This window comes from Juglans microcarpa x Juglans regia, chromosome 8D, assembly GCF_004785595.1.
Source record: "Juglans microcarpa x Juglans regia isolate MS1-56 chromosome 8D, Jm3101_v1.0, whole genome shotgun sequence".
NCBI classification, from domain to species: Eukaryota; Viridiplantae; Streptophyta; class Magnoliopsida; order Fagales; family Juglandaceae; genus Juglans; species Juglans microcarpa x Juglans regia.
In genome coordinates this window covers 8,723,919-8,741,860 of record NC_054608.1, presented here as the reverse complement: position 1 = coordinate 8,741,860, position 17,942 = coordinate 8,723,919, and the positions used below count along the sequence as shown (strand labels likewise).

At 37.6% G+C, this 17,942-nt stretch overlaps 1 protein-coding gene across 1 annotated transcript in view; it reads right to left on the bottom strand.

The window, feature by feature from the left end:
* Window positions 1-3,587: 3,587 nt before the first annotated feature.
* The window catches only part of LOC121241852 (probable calcium-binding protein CML18), a 71,814-nt gene continuing 57,459 nt past the window's right edge, over window positions 3,588-17,942 (bottom strand). Inside the window, exon 2 of the mRNA XM_041139704.1 lies at window positions 3,588-4,031. Coding sequence (XP_040995638.1) covers window positions 3,764-4,031 — 268 coding nt within the window. The 3' untranslated portion in view covers window positions 3,588-3,763. The remainder of the gene's footprint in view (window positions 4,032-17,942) is intronic.

Sequence of the window (17,942 nt, the reverse complement as noted above, 5' to 3'; positions counted from 1 at the left end):
AGTATCAGATCCCAGAATATGTTGGGAAGAAACAACAGAAAAGAAGTGTTTACTAATCTACTAATAGCATTACGAGGCATGACACAGAAAGTGTAAGAGCCGTTTATGAAAATTTTACACAAGATCATGGGTATTATTACTAGAGGTAGCACTCCAGATATAGAACTTGCTACAAAGTATGTTACTCCAACTTGGCCGCTGCTTGAGTAACTTAACATATTTTCATTTAGCAAGAGACTTTGCTGGTATCATATGCAAACAGTATTTGTAAATCACATATTGATGGTTTTAAGTTCTCGTTCAGGGGGAAAGAATCTCTAATGTTTCAAATATATACACAGATGTAAACAAACCTATAAACAAACTAGCGACCACACAGATATAAACACAAAACCCAATCTCCAAACAAAACTAAAACAAGAAATCAAGCAAATATAAGAGGAAGGAAAAGAACCCATAAATGTGAAAACATAAGGCAATATCAGGGGTGGTCGTGGTGGTCACTTGGCGTGGAGGGTGGCTCGGGAGGAGCACGGTGGCGCTGGTGAGACCTAGTGGCCGTGCGCTATGAACAGAGCAAGGGAGAGAGGGAGGGCCTCAGATTGAGAACTGGGCTAGGCGTGGAGGAGAAGGAGGCTTCAATGGAGAACTAGCGACGACATCAACTTGTGGGTGGTGGCGAACGATGCCCCTAGTAGTGGTGATATAGAGAAATCTGAGAGAGAGAGGGGTGACGCCAGATTCAGGGAGGGAAGAGATCCGGTGGGGGCTGGGGGAGAAGGAGCGGATGGCCTTCGACGTGAGGTGGAGGTGGCGTGGAGGGAATGTTAGCGACGGGCTGTGCGCGGCGGCGTAGGTTGTTTACGTCGGAGGGATTGGAGGGAGCGAGGGGGGAGATGGGGGGGAGACCGGATGGAGGGAAATGCAAAGGAAAACGAGCGGGGCTTTTAATTTAATTTGCTTTCTGTGGCGAGTTTACATCGCCGCTAATAATACTTTAAGTGGCCGCAAATATTTTACGGTGACAATTTTCGCCGCAGCAATTATCTATTGTGGTGCTTTTTGCATTCCACGGAAAATAAATTTCACTACAGTAAAACAAATGTTTATTGTGGCAGAAAAAGTCACCACAATGATAATAAAGTCGCTACAAAAACTTAACAGTTAATTTCTCCATCCATATTTTCCAAACTAGTGTTTTAATTCACCGGCGATGTTGAAATCGCCAAAAATAAGTATTATTTACATTATTTTTTTTTTGCGACGATTAAAAAATCTCTGGAAATATTTTTTTTGGCAATTTTGCAAGTTAAAAAATTGCTGCAAAAGACCACTTTCACAATTGCAGAGGTTAACGAACCGTCGTAGCAAGTTTTTTAATATAACCAGCTTTTCGTTGCAAAAAGTGAAGACCCACTGCAGAAGACCAATTTAGAATTTGCGGCTAGTCTTGTCATCACAAAAAAGTGAAAGAATTGCTGCAAAAGACCGATTTCAAAATTTTATGTTAAAAGAAATCGACAGTGTAAAAATTGCTGCAATTAAAGGTTGTTTGTGGCAATTTTATTTTCAACAGACATAAAATCGTCACAAAAAGGCTTATTTCTTGTAGTGAAATTTAGTATGTAGAAAAGAAAACAGAAAAGGTACGTGTTTTTGGTTTCAAGATGGGGAGTTCTTAATTTGCTCATGAATTTTAGACGTATTTTTGGTCACGTACAATAATTGGAGAATCCGCAAACTTTTTCCAAGATATATCCGAGGATAAATATGTCTATGTCGTCTTCAATACATATTTACAAATTTCAACGGAAAATTTAAAATGAAAAAATAGAAAATTGATATTATATCTTAATATATCTTAGCAGTCTCCTCACATGCAAGTTACACTTCTCCTAGATTGAATTTGGAGAATATTTTAATTAAATGTTATTGAATTTGGAGAATATCTCGGTTACCATATATATTATTTTCCCAACCGAAAGTTACTATTATTTTCTGCATCTCTAGTGGCCCACAGTACTACCTATCAATTTCTTTCCTTCGTTTTTTGGATAAGAGACCCACTATCGACACTTTCGAGGGGTGTTAACATAATAGGCGTTTGCTATTGGATTACCAAGAGGCAAACAAAGGAGAGATGCATCATGACGGAGGCAAGGTTAATAGGTGCTGCAAGTTGGAACCTCCTCCCGAGGGGGTTTACAAGGTGAACTGGGATGCAGCAATCAACAAAGGTTTTGGGATCATTAATATTAGAGATCATAAGAACCAAGTGGTGGCTATCAGAAGAATACAAAGAGAGCTTTTCCCTGACCCTTATCTTGCTAAATCAATTGGCGCTCTACAGGCTGTTAAGTTTGCTAGTGAGATTGGACTAAGGAAGTTATAATTGAAGGGCATGCAGTGCAAGTCATCAGACTAGCATCAATCAGAATGAAATTTCTCTACCACAGCTCCAAAGTTCTCATATGTGATGCTAAACAAAATCTGTTACTGTTCAAGAGTTGGAAAGCACATCATATTTAAGGAGATGCTATTATAGCTGCACATGTACTAGCTAAAAATGCTCTAGAGAATTTCAATTGATGTTTATATTATGATGTTCTAAAATATTTGAACAATTGATGTTTGAATTACAATTTGTGTAATGTTAGTATAATATTTTTAATTAAATTTTGTTTTGTATGATTAATACCGTTCGAATGGTAAATTACCATTTATAAATCCATTCGAACAAAAACAGACCAATTCAAACAAAAACTAACACATTCGAACGATAAATACAGTCCGTACGGCAGTTCGAACAATGAAATATTTCTTGGAACAACATTAATATGCAAAACCCCGTTCGAATAGACAGAATTTTTGAAAATAAAATGTTTACTCGAACAGACATAATTTATATTCGAAGAAAAGTCATTTGAAAAATTTATTCGTTCAAACGCATAAAATCTGTTTGAACACTCCGTCCATTCGAACAAGATCAAATATGGTTATTAGTTCGAATCAAAATTTCATATTGTTCGAATGGATGTGTTGGTTCGAACTAAACATCATTCCATTCAAACAATTTTTTGAGACGAAATGGTTCGTCTAAAAAAAATCCCGTTTGAACATTTCAACTGGTTTCGCCCAATTTCATTCCTAAAAATGATTTTTTGAGATGAAAATCTCGTCTCCAAAAACCTTTTGAGATAGGCTTTTTGAGATAAATTAAATTTCGTCTCCAAAAATATTTTGGGATGAAATTTGAGTTTTATGAGACAAAATTTTTAATCTCAGAAAACCCAATCTCTTGTAGTATCTATATTGTATGGAGGATATTGTTGAACTGGAGGAGTGTCTTCCTTGTATTTCAAAAAGATATTTAAACATAATATCTAGTACGAAATTAGAAAAGATATTTAAACATAATATCTAGTACGAAATTAAAAAAGATATTTAAATAGTTGCAATGATTGGTACCTATATGATTGTTAAAAATTTAATGTTATCCATAATATTGATTACTGTTCATGGCCTGTTAATTTCATTTTTATTAGAACATATGCTAATTAGGGCCTGATTTTATCTAGGAAACGAAAAACAAAGTTTTGAGTTTATATAAATGATATGGATTGTATATACATGACATCATGTATCACATGTCTATATCGTCATAACTTAAGCGATATCAATCTATTACATTGGAAACATGATTCCTTCTATGCGAGTATAAACATATAAGATTAACAGTTGATAATTTTAAGTACAACAAGGTTTACTTAATGGTATAACATTGTTTCAAAGCATATGTCACAAGATTTTCCAACTCGGCCTCGCTGATGCGACCATCTCCATTACTGTCAGCCTGCCAAAGTGCTTGAAGAGCTCGCCAGAGAGGGACGGACGAACCAAAGCTAGAGAAGGCATTTGTAAGCTCTTTCCTGCTTAGATACCCATCGTTGTCTTTGTCAAAACGTTTAAACATACATTTCAACTGAAGTTCAGTGTATGGCACCTCCACCAGCTTCCTGACCTTTGTTCTAGGGTAGTGGTCGTCGATGCTTGTCGTGGCGATACATGAACGAGACATAATTTTTGGTGTAATTTGGGGTTTGATTGATAAAGGGGTTCGCAAGGAAGAAGAGATACGAGCTTCTACTTGGCTATGGTGTGAACATAGGGAAGTATAGTGTATATATAGAACCTAATTAAGCAGCCAATAATTCAAACCAAGCTAAAGTTTAAATTAGCAAATTAGGAACGAGAAGAATCTAAGATATCTTACCGGCCAAAGATCTCTTCTAAGTCTCACGACTCCCAATGTGGGAAAAGATGCATCTTTGTACAGGTGGCACTTTTAGATCAATGGATCAAATCCAGCATCTATTGTTTTAGCAGATTGATTAGTATGACTCTACTGATCCTCCATTTGAAATAAGGTTGTAAAAAGATGTATAAATTAAAGATCAAGTTGTGTCTTTATCATTTTTTTAACTTCATCGAGAGAGTGTCATGATCATGTGTACATGATTCAACATTGTGAAATTTCTTATGTATTCATGAGATCTACATATATATATATATATATATATATAATTAGCTTGTTTTAAGAGGGGTATACCCATATAGATCAAAGACTAAGAGTTTGTTTGGATAGAGAAACGATCTTATCTCATCTCATTATTACAACTTCACCAAATTTTCATACAAAATATTATAAACAATTCAACAAATTTTTTAAATCTCAAAACAATAATAATATTAAAAAATAATATTCTTACAATATTTTATTCAACTCTTCTAAAACCAATATCACATCTCATCTCATTATCCAAACGAGCCGACAATGAAACAGGAAAAAAAAATACAAATTAATGCGTTTAATTTTAAAATTGGTAACTCCATCGATCAGCATAGTAATTTTCATGCCGGACTTTTTTTTTATAGACTTCATTTCATCCATGAAGGAAGTTATAGTTGTGACTAGTTAATACAAAGAAAAACTCTGAATACAAGCCAAACTACACATTTATTGTACGCCTCCCCACACAAAAATTTATTTGCGACGGATATTATCCTAACTTCTAGAAATTCTCATAAGAGAGTATCACTCTCTGTAATAAATAGAGATAAAACTATCCTCCACCTCCAAAAGAGGTGGGATATCCGACCACCCCATCCTCCAGGAGAGGAGGGGTATCCAACCACCCCATCCTCCAAAAGAAGAGGGGTTCCCTTGCTATGGACATAAGTCCAATAGTCTATTTCTTTTATTAATAGACAAAATTACAAACATTAAGAAAACACTACAAAAAAACCGCCATACTCCAAAAGGAAGAGAGGGAACATGCCGGATAAACAACATTATATTTGATAACAATATATATCATTAGGCTAATTACTGAACTCTCATCAGCAAACATACGTCTATAGATATGCTACTATTACGTAAGTGTACGATGGTACGGTGGTACTAGCCGGCCACAAGATCAGATCGATGCGGATAGCAAGGCTTATCGATCGCCTTGCTATAATATAGGAATTTGATGCTGCATGTTTCACCGGCATGACGATAATAAACTTTAATTTGAGGGGTCTACGTACTACCACTTGAATTATTCACTCTTTGTTGTTTTCCTTCTTCCAAAGCTAGAATCATTGAACGATGAAGAGTGATTAACACGACTAATGGGTAAAAGAATATGGCGAATGATCATCGAGAATCTAATCTTTGATAGACCCACAGAAATTAAAAGCTTCAAATCTTAATTTATACATAGTTGCTTTTTCTTTCTTTCTTTTTTCTCCTTTTAATAAGCACCCACGAATTATGGCAAGCACCCATTATAAAGAGACCGAATGTAGAACAAAGGAATATTATTGGGAGTATCCGGAGACTGGATCTCCCAGTCCCTGATCTATATTCTGTTCCACGTTCTAGCAATTCATCGTGATGATCATCGCATTATTGCTTGATCGGTCTTATATGTTATATGCTCCAAGCATGGTGGATTCCTATAGATCAATTGCTATGAATTGGAACCATCAACATACTTTCTATTTATTTATTTATTTCATATTTGTTGCTGGCCGGGTGAGCAGTGGTACTTTATGAGATTCACTCTAGCGAAGTGTCGAGCAAGCCTCGAATGAGCTTTCTGTCTAGTCTTCATTCTAGCAACATGTCGAGCGAGTGCCGATCAAACTTACGTCTTGTGTTTCGCTTTGGCTTGGGCCTATTTGCTTAAGACTGCACTCCATGACCCAAGCTACATTGAAAATCCTCCAAAATAATAGTGAGTAATCCTTGTCGCGTCGGTTCATCAAATTGGGCCGCCACAAGAATCAACCACGCTCCACTGACCCAACACACTTTTTAGGATTTAAATTGGGCTTCAAAGTTCAAACAACATTTAAATGCAATGAGTTTGATTGGGAACGGCAATTGCTGATCGGGGGAGTTCTATTAATAAATATGTAGTTATATATATATATATTTATAAAAATGGGTGTATTTTTGTAAAAACTTCTAGAATTATTTTATAAGTTATTTTAAAAAAGTATCCTTAATTGAAAACAGGGTCGTAAAAAGGTTGTATGCTTATCATTCCATTATAAATATACGCATGTATAGATGCTAGAGCTGTTAATGAAGAAATGTAAAGTTCAAATCTATTGTCCAAGAGTCAAGTTGCTACAAACATGCCCATGATTCAAGCTACTGCAAATCAGTCGTCATTCAAGTCTCAAGGTCATAGTTAAGTGCAGACAACACAATCCAAGATATTAGCTCCATCATAGCTGCACTTTGAATATCCGAGCGGTTAGGTATTCAATGTCACTGCAACAAATAAGTTGTTTTGCCGCGACGATTTTTGCCGCAATAAGTAGGAAAAACTGCCGTAATAAATTGAAACTGACAAAATGAAGTTGTCGCATGTTTGCAGATAATAAAATGCCAATTTAATATAAAAATCAGCAAAAGTACACTTTGTGGCAAATATCTACTACTTACTCCCGCAACTCCAGTTGTTGGTAATATGAAAAAAACTCGACAGAAATATGTCAAGTTGATTATTCAAGATCGCACACTAAACTTAATTGCAGCGTAGATATGTTGCCACAAATATATCTTTTTCATCAAATGTCATCTGTCGCTATTTCCTTTCTCCTACAAATAGTAATCGCTGCAATAGATTACTATTGGTAGCATACGTCGCCAGATAAGGTGTTCTCCCACAAAGAGACATCATCAAAATAGGAGTTTATCGACGAGAAGTATCATTCGTAACTAAGTTTTATTAACAATTTGATACCGCTGCTTTTAGAGAATTACGTCAACAGAAATCACCAACAAAAGTTTCTATTTTCAAAAAGTTCCGTTGAAAATACTTTTATTGTCGATTTTGAACTACTGCTAAAACCAAATTTTTCACAAATATACTTTGTAACACCCCGTATTTTAAGGTATTTTCACTGAATTAAGGATTATTTTAATTTGTTCAAAAATTTATTCTCTTGTTTTAAAATTATCGGATATTTTAAATAGTTTATTTTATGATCTTTAAATAGTGAAAATTAAATTGTTATGTTTTCTTAATATTTATTTATTATTGTACATTTAAATTGTTCTTCTTTTTAAATTAATTGATTGTGAGATTTAATTATTTTATTTTCATTGTATCATTACGTTTAAATTATTTTAATTGAGATGCTGTTTTAAAATCATTTTCATTGGATCTTTTTTTGTGACCCAAGATGTGGGGATTGGACCTCATTTCTTTCCCCTTATTTTTCTTTTTCCCTTTTTCTTTTCTTTTCTTTCTTTTTTTTCTTCTCCTTCCCCAAGCTTTCCCCACCCCCCCACCCACGCGACGCACCCCCTCCCTCTCTCCCATCCGATTTCTCCTCCACCCAGCCCCCCGCCGTGAGTCGCCCGTGACCGACACCGCCCCATCCGTTCACCTCCCATCGGCCGGCGACCTCACCTCCCAAATCCCAGCCCCTATCTCGCCGCCGATAGCCTCCACGCGCAACACCCAACCGCGGCCTTCTCTTCCTTCGCACGCCGCTGTCGCGCCACATCCGGCCACCATCTCTTCACCACTTCATCCTCGACCTCTTGGCAACCCAATGGACCCAACCCCGGCTCCGATCCGTCACCGGTGAAGCACAACCAAACCCATCTCCGTTTCAGACTTTTTGGCCTTAAAACCACCCTTTGCGCCGCCACCCACGGCAAACCACCACCATCATTGGCTTCACCGACCTCTCTAGGCCCTACCCTATCAACTTTGGGTCTTAGTTTGTCCCTATTCAAAAGTGGATATTTGAGACCCACGGCCACAGTGTATTTTACACTGTTACGTTGCTGAGTCACAACTTCTTGCACCTCCGTGATCCTTCGAAAATCATATTATAGTAAGTATTTTTCCAAATAACTATCGTGATTTAAATGTATTTTTGCACTAACCCATATTATTGTGATATGGTTGGACATGCCGGACTGAGTCCGAGGAGTTCGGGGGTCGGATTGATTGTGGATGGAGTTGTGTGTTTGGTTGGTATTGTGAATTGATGGTTGTTGTGGTGTTGTTCATGTACATGGCATATTGCACGCATGATCATGTTTGTAAAGGAAACTGGGTTTTCGTGTACATGCATTCATGTTCATGTATTTCATGAAAACTAGGTTTTTATGTGTTAAAGGATTTTGGGTGCGTGTGTATCACGACCCCAAGCCGAGATGGGGTATTATCTCGGTGGAGCTCCTCTGGTCACTCGAGAGCAGAATATACTGAGTGACGTCCCCTGGGTTGTCGCTAGGCGACAAAGGGATCGGACGAGATGGTCTCGTGCCGACTCTGTGCCCCCTCTGCTGGTGGGGGCTAGAGGATGCTTGGCCACATACGCGCTAGGCGCGGAACTGGGCATCGCTAGTTGCATAGTGGGTGCTTGGCCACGAATGCGCTGGGCCCGGAACTGAGCATCGCTAAGAAGCCAGGACGTGCGGATGATCCCTAGGGTAGATCATGGTGCATTGGTTAATGAAATAATGAGCTGTTTTCTGGGAAAATAGCGTATGTTAATTAAAAGGTTTTTATGTGATTCATTTTCTGGGAAAATGAGATTTTATTGATTTGGGTCATTTTCTGGGAAAATGACAGAGTATTGTTTTTGGGCCAAAATTTGATTTTGGCGTGTGTTGGAAAATATCTATTTTCGGGAAAAATAGTATTTTTTGGATTTAATGCATATCTCATCATATACATGCATGTTGGTAGCATTAATGTATTTTTATCTCGTGGTTATTTGGGTTACACTTACCTGCAGTACCGTTCTATGGTAACGCAGATTTTGATGCAGAGGAGGATGAGGGTGAGCCTGAGGAATCGGCTCCGCCCGATGAGTGATCTGGGATCACTCGTTTTGGTTTGAGACTTGTAAAATATTTATTTTGGATCACTGTATAATTTTTAAACATTTTTACTGACTATTTAAATTGTATTAATTATCCGCTACATTATTTTTGTACACTGTTGCATGTACACACACTTGGCACTAACGTTGGGATGTGTGACCCTGTTGTCATCATCTTGGTGTCTCGATTCCCGTGTCTCCTTATATGGGGGTCGTGGGCGCCGCAGGTGGTATCAGAGCAGTTCGGCTCTGGGTAAAACCACATGTCCCATAGGTGGAGTACCAGAAAGTTTTAAAGTTGTGATTTGAAATTATTTGGTTTGAAGTATGTTATTTTAATGGTTTTTATTTATTTATGTTTTTATATTTTGTTGGTCTTATTTATTTTATTGTATACTACTTGTTTGTTTATTTTATATCATTTGTTTTATTTTATGGCAGGTTATTTTATTTTATTTATTACTTTTTTTTAATTATTTTATTGTGCACTACTTCATTTGTTTTATTCATTTTATCTTATGATATTTTGTTGTTGGTTTTATTCATTTTGTTGTATATTATTTATTTATAGAATTTTATTTTATTTTGTTTTGTTCAGAGTTGAAAAGCGGGTTAAGAGTTGTGCTATGGCAGGAAGATGGTACGACTGTGAATGTCATTGTTAGGCTTGAACATTTAGTGTAGTAGGCCTGAACTCTTGGCAACTGGTTTGTTTTAATATCGAGGCTTAAAGGGAACGTCATGATCTGGGTGAACTCTTTGGAGTAGGAACTCAAATTGCTGCTAAGCACGGGAATAGTTTTAAATTGCTTAGGATAATTGAGGTTTTATATTTCGTGGAGATATGTCATGAGGCTATAGCATAGGAGGTTGTAAGTTCAACGAATTCCAAGGTTAGATTTTTGAGAAGGTCACCTAAGGTTTAAGGCCTTATAGTTTTTAGGAAACAAGTTTATTGGATTTAAGGTGACAGATTCAATAAGCATTTGAAGGATTAGTTAGATTAGAAGTTTTCAATTTTGCCGACTTTGATAAGCAGTTTGGTAACATTTGGGGTTTTAGAATTTACAAGTTTTATAAGGTGAATGTTTTAGAATTAAGGTCATCGATCTGCAAGATTTTGGAAAATGATTTTTATCTGGTTCAAGGTTTTAGAATTGCAAAGTTGAAGGACTGAATTAAATAGGATTGCTCTGAGTTGAGTTACTGATATGAGAATTTTTTTTAGAAGAGAATTTCTTTGGAGATGGGAGGTAATGATCTAGTCTGTGTATTTTTCGAGGATTGAAGATGTTGATCTAGTTCAGATAATGATTGTTTTTAGCTCGAGGTTAGTGACAGGTTGAGGATTTAATCCATATCAATTTTAAGGAATAATAGATTGTGCGGACGTAGGAAATGATTCTTGTTGATTTCGAGGATATAAGCCCAGATGATGGAAATAGTAGTGACAGATCACTTGCACGTTTGGAGGATTATTGGTTCTCGCTAAGTGTGCATGAGATCGATGCATAGTAGTGGTGAGTGTGTATGCATTTCGGAGAGTACATAGGTCCTTGTCTCATTTTTTGGCTTGGAAGAAGTGTCTTGGGTAGGTGTTGAAGATGAATAAATACAATAGTTTTAAATTCAAGAGATTTTGGTTTGAAGTTTTTGGTGAGTCAATTGGAGTGTGTAGTCGAAACAGATTACTCAATAGAATGATGGTTGACAATAATTATTGTGATTATCTATAGGAATTAATTGTGACTTGAGGTTACTTAGTAATTTAAATTTTGAGGTTATACTTTCTATGGAGATTGAGCATCCAGTTGGTTGAATTAAGGACATTGTTATTTAACTTGAAGAGAGATTGATGGGTCGTCATGTTTGGTGTATGACAAGATCTTAGAAGTTGAAGTTTAGGCATTAGCGATGAATAATATGATCAAGTATGTGAGTTAATCAAATATTAGAATCCTTGGGTGATTTGCATTGGCTTTTGGTTGATTGATGATTTGAGCAGTAGGGCTTGCCTTGAGATTTAATAGTGATGTGTTATTGAATGAGCTAGTCGTGCTAATACTAGCTTATAGGAGTAGAAGTAGCTGGACGAGTTACCAAGGAGGTTTTGTTAATGTTTTGGTGAAGTCATGATGGTTCGTAATGAGTTTAGTCACCGCTAGAGTAGATGTTATTCTGAATGTCGGTGATGAGCTTTTGGGTTTAGATTATTGGATAGAAGTTTATAGGTGCTCTTTTTGGTTGGTCGGGTTGGAATCGAATCTTTTTAAGTTATGTTCCTTATCTTAGATGAGACGGATATATTTTGGGTTGAAGTTGCTTATTTTCAATTTGGAATGTTGAGGTTAGTTTTCTGTCTATGATCATGGATGTATTTTGCGGAATTTTGATTTTGATCAAGGCAGCAGGAGTTAATTGAGGAATATTAGTGATAACTTCTGGTGTTGGAAAAAAGAGTATTTTCTACCAAAAGGTGGTAAGAGTTTTCTGGTTAGTGCCACCTTGTACTCGATGGTGCTAGTTTTAATGAGGACATAAATTTTATGCATGTGGCGAATTATCAGAGTGTGCAGCAGAAGCGTGATATTTGTGGTTGTAGTTAGGAGTTCGGATTTTGTGCTGATCTTGAGGAATTAGTGGTGACTTGAATTTTTAGATGATGCTTGTAGTTGGAGATTAATCTTTTGGTTGTGAAATTTGTTATTGATGGTTAACCTTGGAAGTGGCCATTAGGTTACCAAAGGTAGAATTCAATGGAGATTTAGAAGTTGTAGCATAGGAGCTGATTGAGGTTAGCGTGGATTATTGTATGGAGCTATTGATCATTGGAATTTTCTGGATATTGTATTAAGGTTATTGTGGAAAATAAGATTTTGGTTAGTATAGTCATCTAGGAATACTGGTCGTGATGTGCCACTGGAGGACATATACGAGTATGTTGGATATCGGCATATTTTTTTTTCAGAAATGTGCCACGTGCCGTCAAGTTAAGTCTAAGCATCAAAGACTTGTTGGTAAACTTCAACCTCTCCCTATTCCTGAGTGGAAGTGGGATGATATTTTATGGATTTTGTTGTGGGTTTGCCGAGGACCCTAGTGGAAAGAACTTAGTTTGGGTGATAGTTGATCGGTTGACCAAAAGTGCACATTTCTTGCCTATCAATAACACTGACTCTTTGGGTAAGTTGACTCGGTTGTATGTTAAGGAGATAGTGCGTTTGTACGGAGTGCCCAAGAGCATCGTGTCAGATCGGGACCCGCGGTTCACGTCCCATTTTTGGAAGAGTTTGCAGGCAACTTTAGGCACTAAGTTAAAGTTTAGTACTGCATATCACCCACAGACAGACGGTCAATCAGAGCGTACTATCCAGACTCTTGAGGATATGTTGCGTGCTTGTGTCTTGGAATTTCAGGGGAGTTGGGAGAATCACCTGCCACTAATTGAGTTTGCTTACAATAACAGTTTTCATTCCTCCATTCAGATGGCCCTGTATGAAGCTTTGTATGGGAGGAAGTGTAGATCACCGTTGTGTTGGGATGAAGTTGGCGAAAGTAAAATGATTGGGCCTGAGATAATTCAAGAAATGAAGGACCAAGTTCAGTTTATAAGGACTAAAATGGCGGAAGCCCAAAGTCGCCAAAAGAGTTATGCAAATACAAGGAGAAGAGACTTATCATTTGAGATAGGCGATTGGATTTACCTTAAAGTCTCTCCGATGAAGGGGGTTAAGCGCTTTGGCAAGAAGGGTAAGCTTAGTCCGAGGTATGTTGGCCCTTTCCAGATTATAGAGAAAGTTGGGCTAGTTGCTTATAGAGTTGCCCTACCGGATTATTTTGGGGATGTCCATGATGTGTTCCATGTGTCGTCTTTGAAGAAGAGTTTTGGATAGCTAGAACCGCGTTTTGTCGACTCTGAACGCATTGAACTTCGGCCTAATCTTTCTTATGAAGTTGCCCCGACTCAGATTGTGGATGAGAAAGAGTAAAGGTTAAGGTCTAAGACAATACCTTTGGTGAAGGTGTCATGGGGCGATCCGTTGGCTCAGGATTTCTCTTGGGAGAGAGAAGCTGTCATGAGAAAGCAGTATCCATATTTATCTGATTGACTGGCGGTATGTTTCTTAAGTTGCTCTTAGTTGAATCTTATTCCTGTCTTAGCCTTAATGTTTGACCTTGCTAATTTCGAGAATGAAATTTTTTTTAAGGGGGGAGGACGTAACACCCCGTATTTTAATGTATTTTCACTGAATGATTATTTTTATTTGTTCAAAAATTTATTCTCTTGTTTTAAAATTATCGGATATTTTAAATGGTTTATTGTATGATCTTTAAATTGTGAAAATTAAATTGCTATGTTTTCTTAATATTTATTTATTGTTGTACATTTAAATTGTTTTTATTTTTAAATTAATTGATTGTGAGATTTAATTATTTTATTTTCATTGTATCATTACGTTTAAATTATTTTAATTGAGATGCTGTTTTAAAATCATTTTCGTTTGATCTTTTTTTGTGACCCAAGATGTGGGGATTAGACCTCATTCCTTTCCCTTCATTTTTCTTTTTCCCTTTTTCTTTTATTTCCTTTCTTCTTTTTCTTTTCCTTCCCCCAGCTTCACCCCCCCCCCGCGCGACGCACCCCCCTCCCTCTCTCCCTTCCGATTTCTCCTCCACCCAGCCCGCCGCCGCGAGTCGCCCGTGACCGACATCACCCCTTCCATTCACCTCCCCATCGGCCGGCGACCTCACTTCCCAAATCCCAGCCCCTATCTCGCCGCCGATAGCCTCCACGCGCAACACCCAGCCGAGGCCTTCTCTTCCTTCGCGCGCCGCCTCCGGCCACCATCTCTTCACCACATCATCCCCGACCTCTTGGCAACCCAATGGACCAAACCCCAGCTCCGATCTGTCACCGGTGAAGCACAACCAAGCCCATCTCCGTTTCAGACTTTTTGGCCTTAAAACCACCCTTTGCGCCACCACCCACGGCAAACCACCACCACCATTGGCTTCACCGACCTCTCTAGGCCCTACCCTATCAATTTCGGGTCTTAGTTTGTCCCCATTCAAAAGTGGGTATTTGAGACCCACGGCCACAGTGTATTTTACACTGTTACGTTGCTGAGTCACAACTTCTTGCACCTCCGTGATCCTTCGAAAATCATATTATAGCGCTGTAAGTATTTTTCCAAATAACTATCGTGATTTAAATGTATTTTTGCACTAACCCATATTATTGTGATCTGGTTGGACATGCCGGACTGAGTCCGAGGAGTTCAGGGGTCGGATTGATTGTGGATGGAGTTGTGTGCTTGGTTGGTATTGTGAATTGATGGTTATTGTGGTGTTGTTCATGTACATGGCATATTGCACGCATGATCATGTTTGTAAAGGAAACTGAGTTTTCGTGTACATGCATTCATGTTCATGTATTTCATGAAAACTAGGTTTTCATATGTTAAAGGATTTTGGGTGCGTGTGTATCACGACCCCAAGCCGAGATGGGGTATTATCTCGGTGGAGCTCCTCTGGTCACTCGGGAGCGGAATATTCTGAGTGACGTCCCCTAGGTTGTCGCTGGGCGACAACGGGATCGGACGCGATGGTCTCGTGTTGACTCCGTGGCCCCTCTGCTAGTGGGGGCTAGAGGATGCTTGGCCACGAATGCGCTGGGCGCGGAACTGAGCATCGCTACGAAGCCAGGACGTGCGGATGATCCCTAGGGGGGATCATGGTGCATTGGTTAATGGAATAATGAGCTGTTTTCTGGAAAAATAGCGTGTGTTGATTAAAAGATTTTTATGTGATTCATTTTCTGGGAAAATGAGATTTTATAGATTTGGGTCATATTTTGGGAAAATGACAGAGTATTGTTTTTTGGGCCAAAATGAGATTTTGGCGTGTGTTGGAAAATATTTATTTTCGAAGAAAATAGTATTTTTTGGATTTAATGCATATCTCATCATATGCATGCATGTAGGTAGCATTAATGTATTTTTATCTCGTGGTTATTTGGGTTACACTTACCTGCGGTACCGTTCTATGATAACGCAGATTTTGATGCAAAGGAGGATGAGGGTGAACCTGAGGAGTCGGCTCCGCCCGAGGAGTGGTCTGGGATCACTCGTTTTGGTTTGAGACTTGTTATTTTGGATGACTGTATAATTTTTTAAACATTTTTACTGACTATTTAAATTGTATTAACAATTCTGGAACTTAGTTGTATTAATTATCCGCTGCGTTGTTTTTGTACACTGTTGCATGTACACACACTTGGCACTAACGTTGGGATGTGTGACCCTGTTGTCATGATCCCGGTGTCTCGATTCCCATGTCTCCTTACATGGGGGTCGTGGGCGCCACATACTTCATCAAAAATAATGTTTCACGACGAAGAACAACTGATTTAATACCTTTTTTGGCAATTTTTGATACTGCTAAAAATCAATTTCCACAGAGATACATCATCACCAAAGATCAGATGACGATAGGTTTCGTCCAAAAGTAGTTTTATTGAGGAGTTGATCCTGCCGCTAAAAGTCAATTTCCACAAAAATTTGTTATAAAAATAAAAGTTGCCCAACACTATATAGTACACGACTAATCAAGCTGCATGCAGGTCTAAAATGTTGCCACTGAAACATCTTTTTCTGCAAGGATGTATTGTGGGTAATAGAACACTCCATGAGCTATATATATATATATCACATTCGCGTCGGTTGCATTTGAGGGAGAAATATTTACTGCTCATTACATATTAGTCATATCAGATACCCATATTTGCTACCTGTACGTAATGGTCTTTGGCCATCATTTTTCCAATGATTTATACATATCTTTACCATTGTTATAATTAATGATCAATATGACATAATGGAGCACTACTAACGAAAAGAGTTAGATTAATGTTATTCACACAATATGAATATACTTTGAATTTAACACTGGTGCAGAAATGCCATCTTCAAAAAACCTGAATTGATATAAACTCTATCAACTCCAAACCTAGCTAAAGCAATTCCATATATGCACACATATATTGTTATATATTTATTCTGTTTTCATTAAACATGATCCACAGAAAATGCCAACTTCACAATCAGCCAATATAGTAGACATAGCAAAATAGGAATTTCAAACAATATGGCAACTTGCAGAAGCAGTTCATACATCCAGATTCAAGAACTGCATGTTAAAGGACTTGATTTACACGTCCAAAGCATGAGCTGTGGTCTTGGCTCAAAAACACCTTTCCTCCAAATCACTTTAGTCTCTCAGGCAGCATTGTGTCTTTAAAATAGTTGCAACTTTCAGTCCCCTTGCTAATTGATTGAGACCTGCTGCATAAAAATAACAAGACAACCTTATCTATTACTATCATGTTATTAATAAATGTGGAGGATATCAGACTGGAATGACTCTAAGTAGAGATAGCTCATGGGTAACTTTCTACCCTTAATGATAGTTTCTAGATTCATGCAATATCATCCTAGCTTAAATATCCACTATGTAAAAAAATTTGTAACATTATATGCTATCCAAAATATCCAATGCCAAAAAATCTGCTACCTTTTTATGCTATATATAGCTTAAATATCCAATGGCAAAAACATGTACAACATTATATGCTATCTTAAATATCCATTGGCAAAAAATATGCCAAAACCATCAGCTGTCTTAAATATCCAAAAAAAATCTGCTACCGTTTGTACACGTTATTTGCGAATATTCACTTTTATCCATCTATATGCATGGTATGACATAAAGCAGATAATATGATAATTAATTATGCAACACACAGACCAGGAATGCAAATGAGTAATATGTAGTAGCTGTTGTCAAAAGGCATGTGTTGTATCCCTTCCTATCACTTCCAACCAAGCCACATCCTAAGTTGCTCAACAAAAGCTTTTCTAAATACCATCATCCCCATCAACTGGCTGATCAACCTTCAAGAACAGTTCAAAAAAGCAAAAGCAGGGATGATTTCTGGACTACCCAAGATGCCTAAGCATCAATGGGAGTCTCGTTATGAGACTAGTCTTGTTATGAGACTCCCTTTGAGACTCCAAATCTTTCATGCGAGTGTTCATCAATTTCTCATAGTCTTTAAATTGATTCTTGAATTCTAGTAAATTAGATCTCAGTGCCTCTAACTGGTTCTTGTACAAGTTTGCATCATTCTTGTTCTTCTCGTTCTCCTCAACAATACGTTGATAATTCTTATTGTTCCGCAATGAAGGGGATGGGTCAGGTATAACAGAGTGGCCTAGTCCCATTGCATAACCTGATCGATGTCCTAAAACCTCCTTGAACACTGCATTAGCTGCTTTATCCATGTCACCATCCATCTTGGTCTCATTCAACCTCTCAAGCATCAGATTCTACATCCATAGATAATGAACACCATTAGTTTTATTATGAAGTTTTAATTTAAAAGCATCAAGATGATTCAACCACTTATGCAATTGTTTTCTGCAGTGTCAGTGATAAATATACCTTTCTTTCTTGACCAATGCACTTCTTTATAA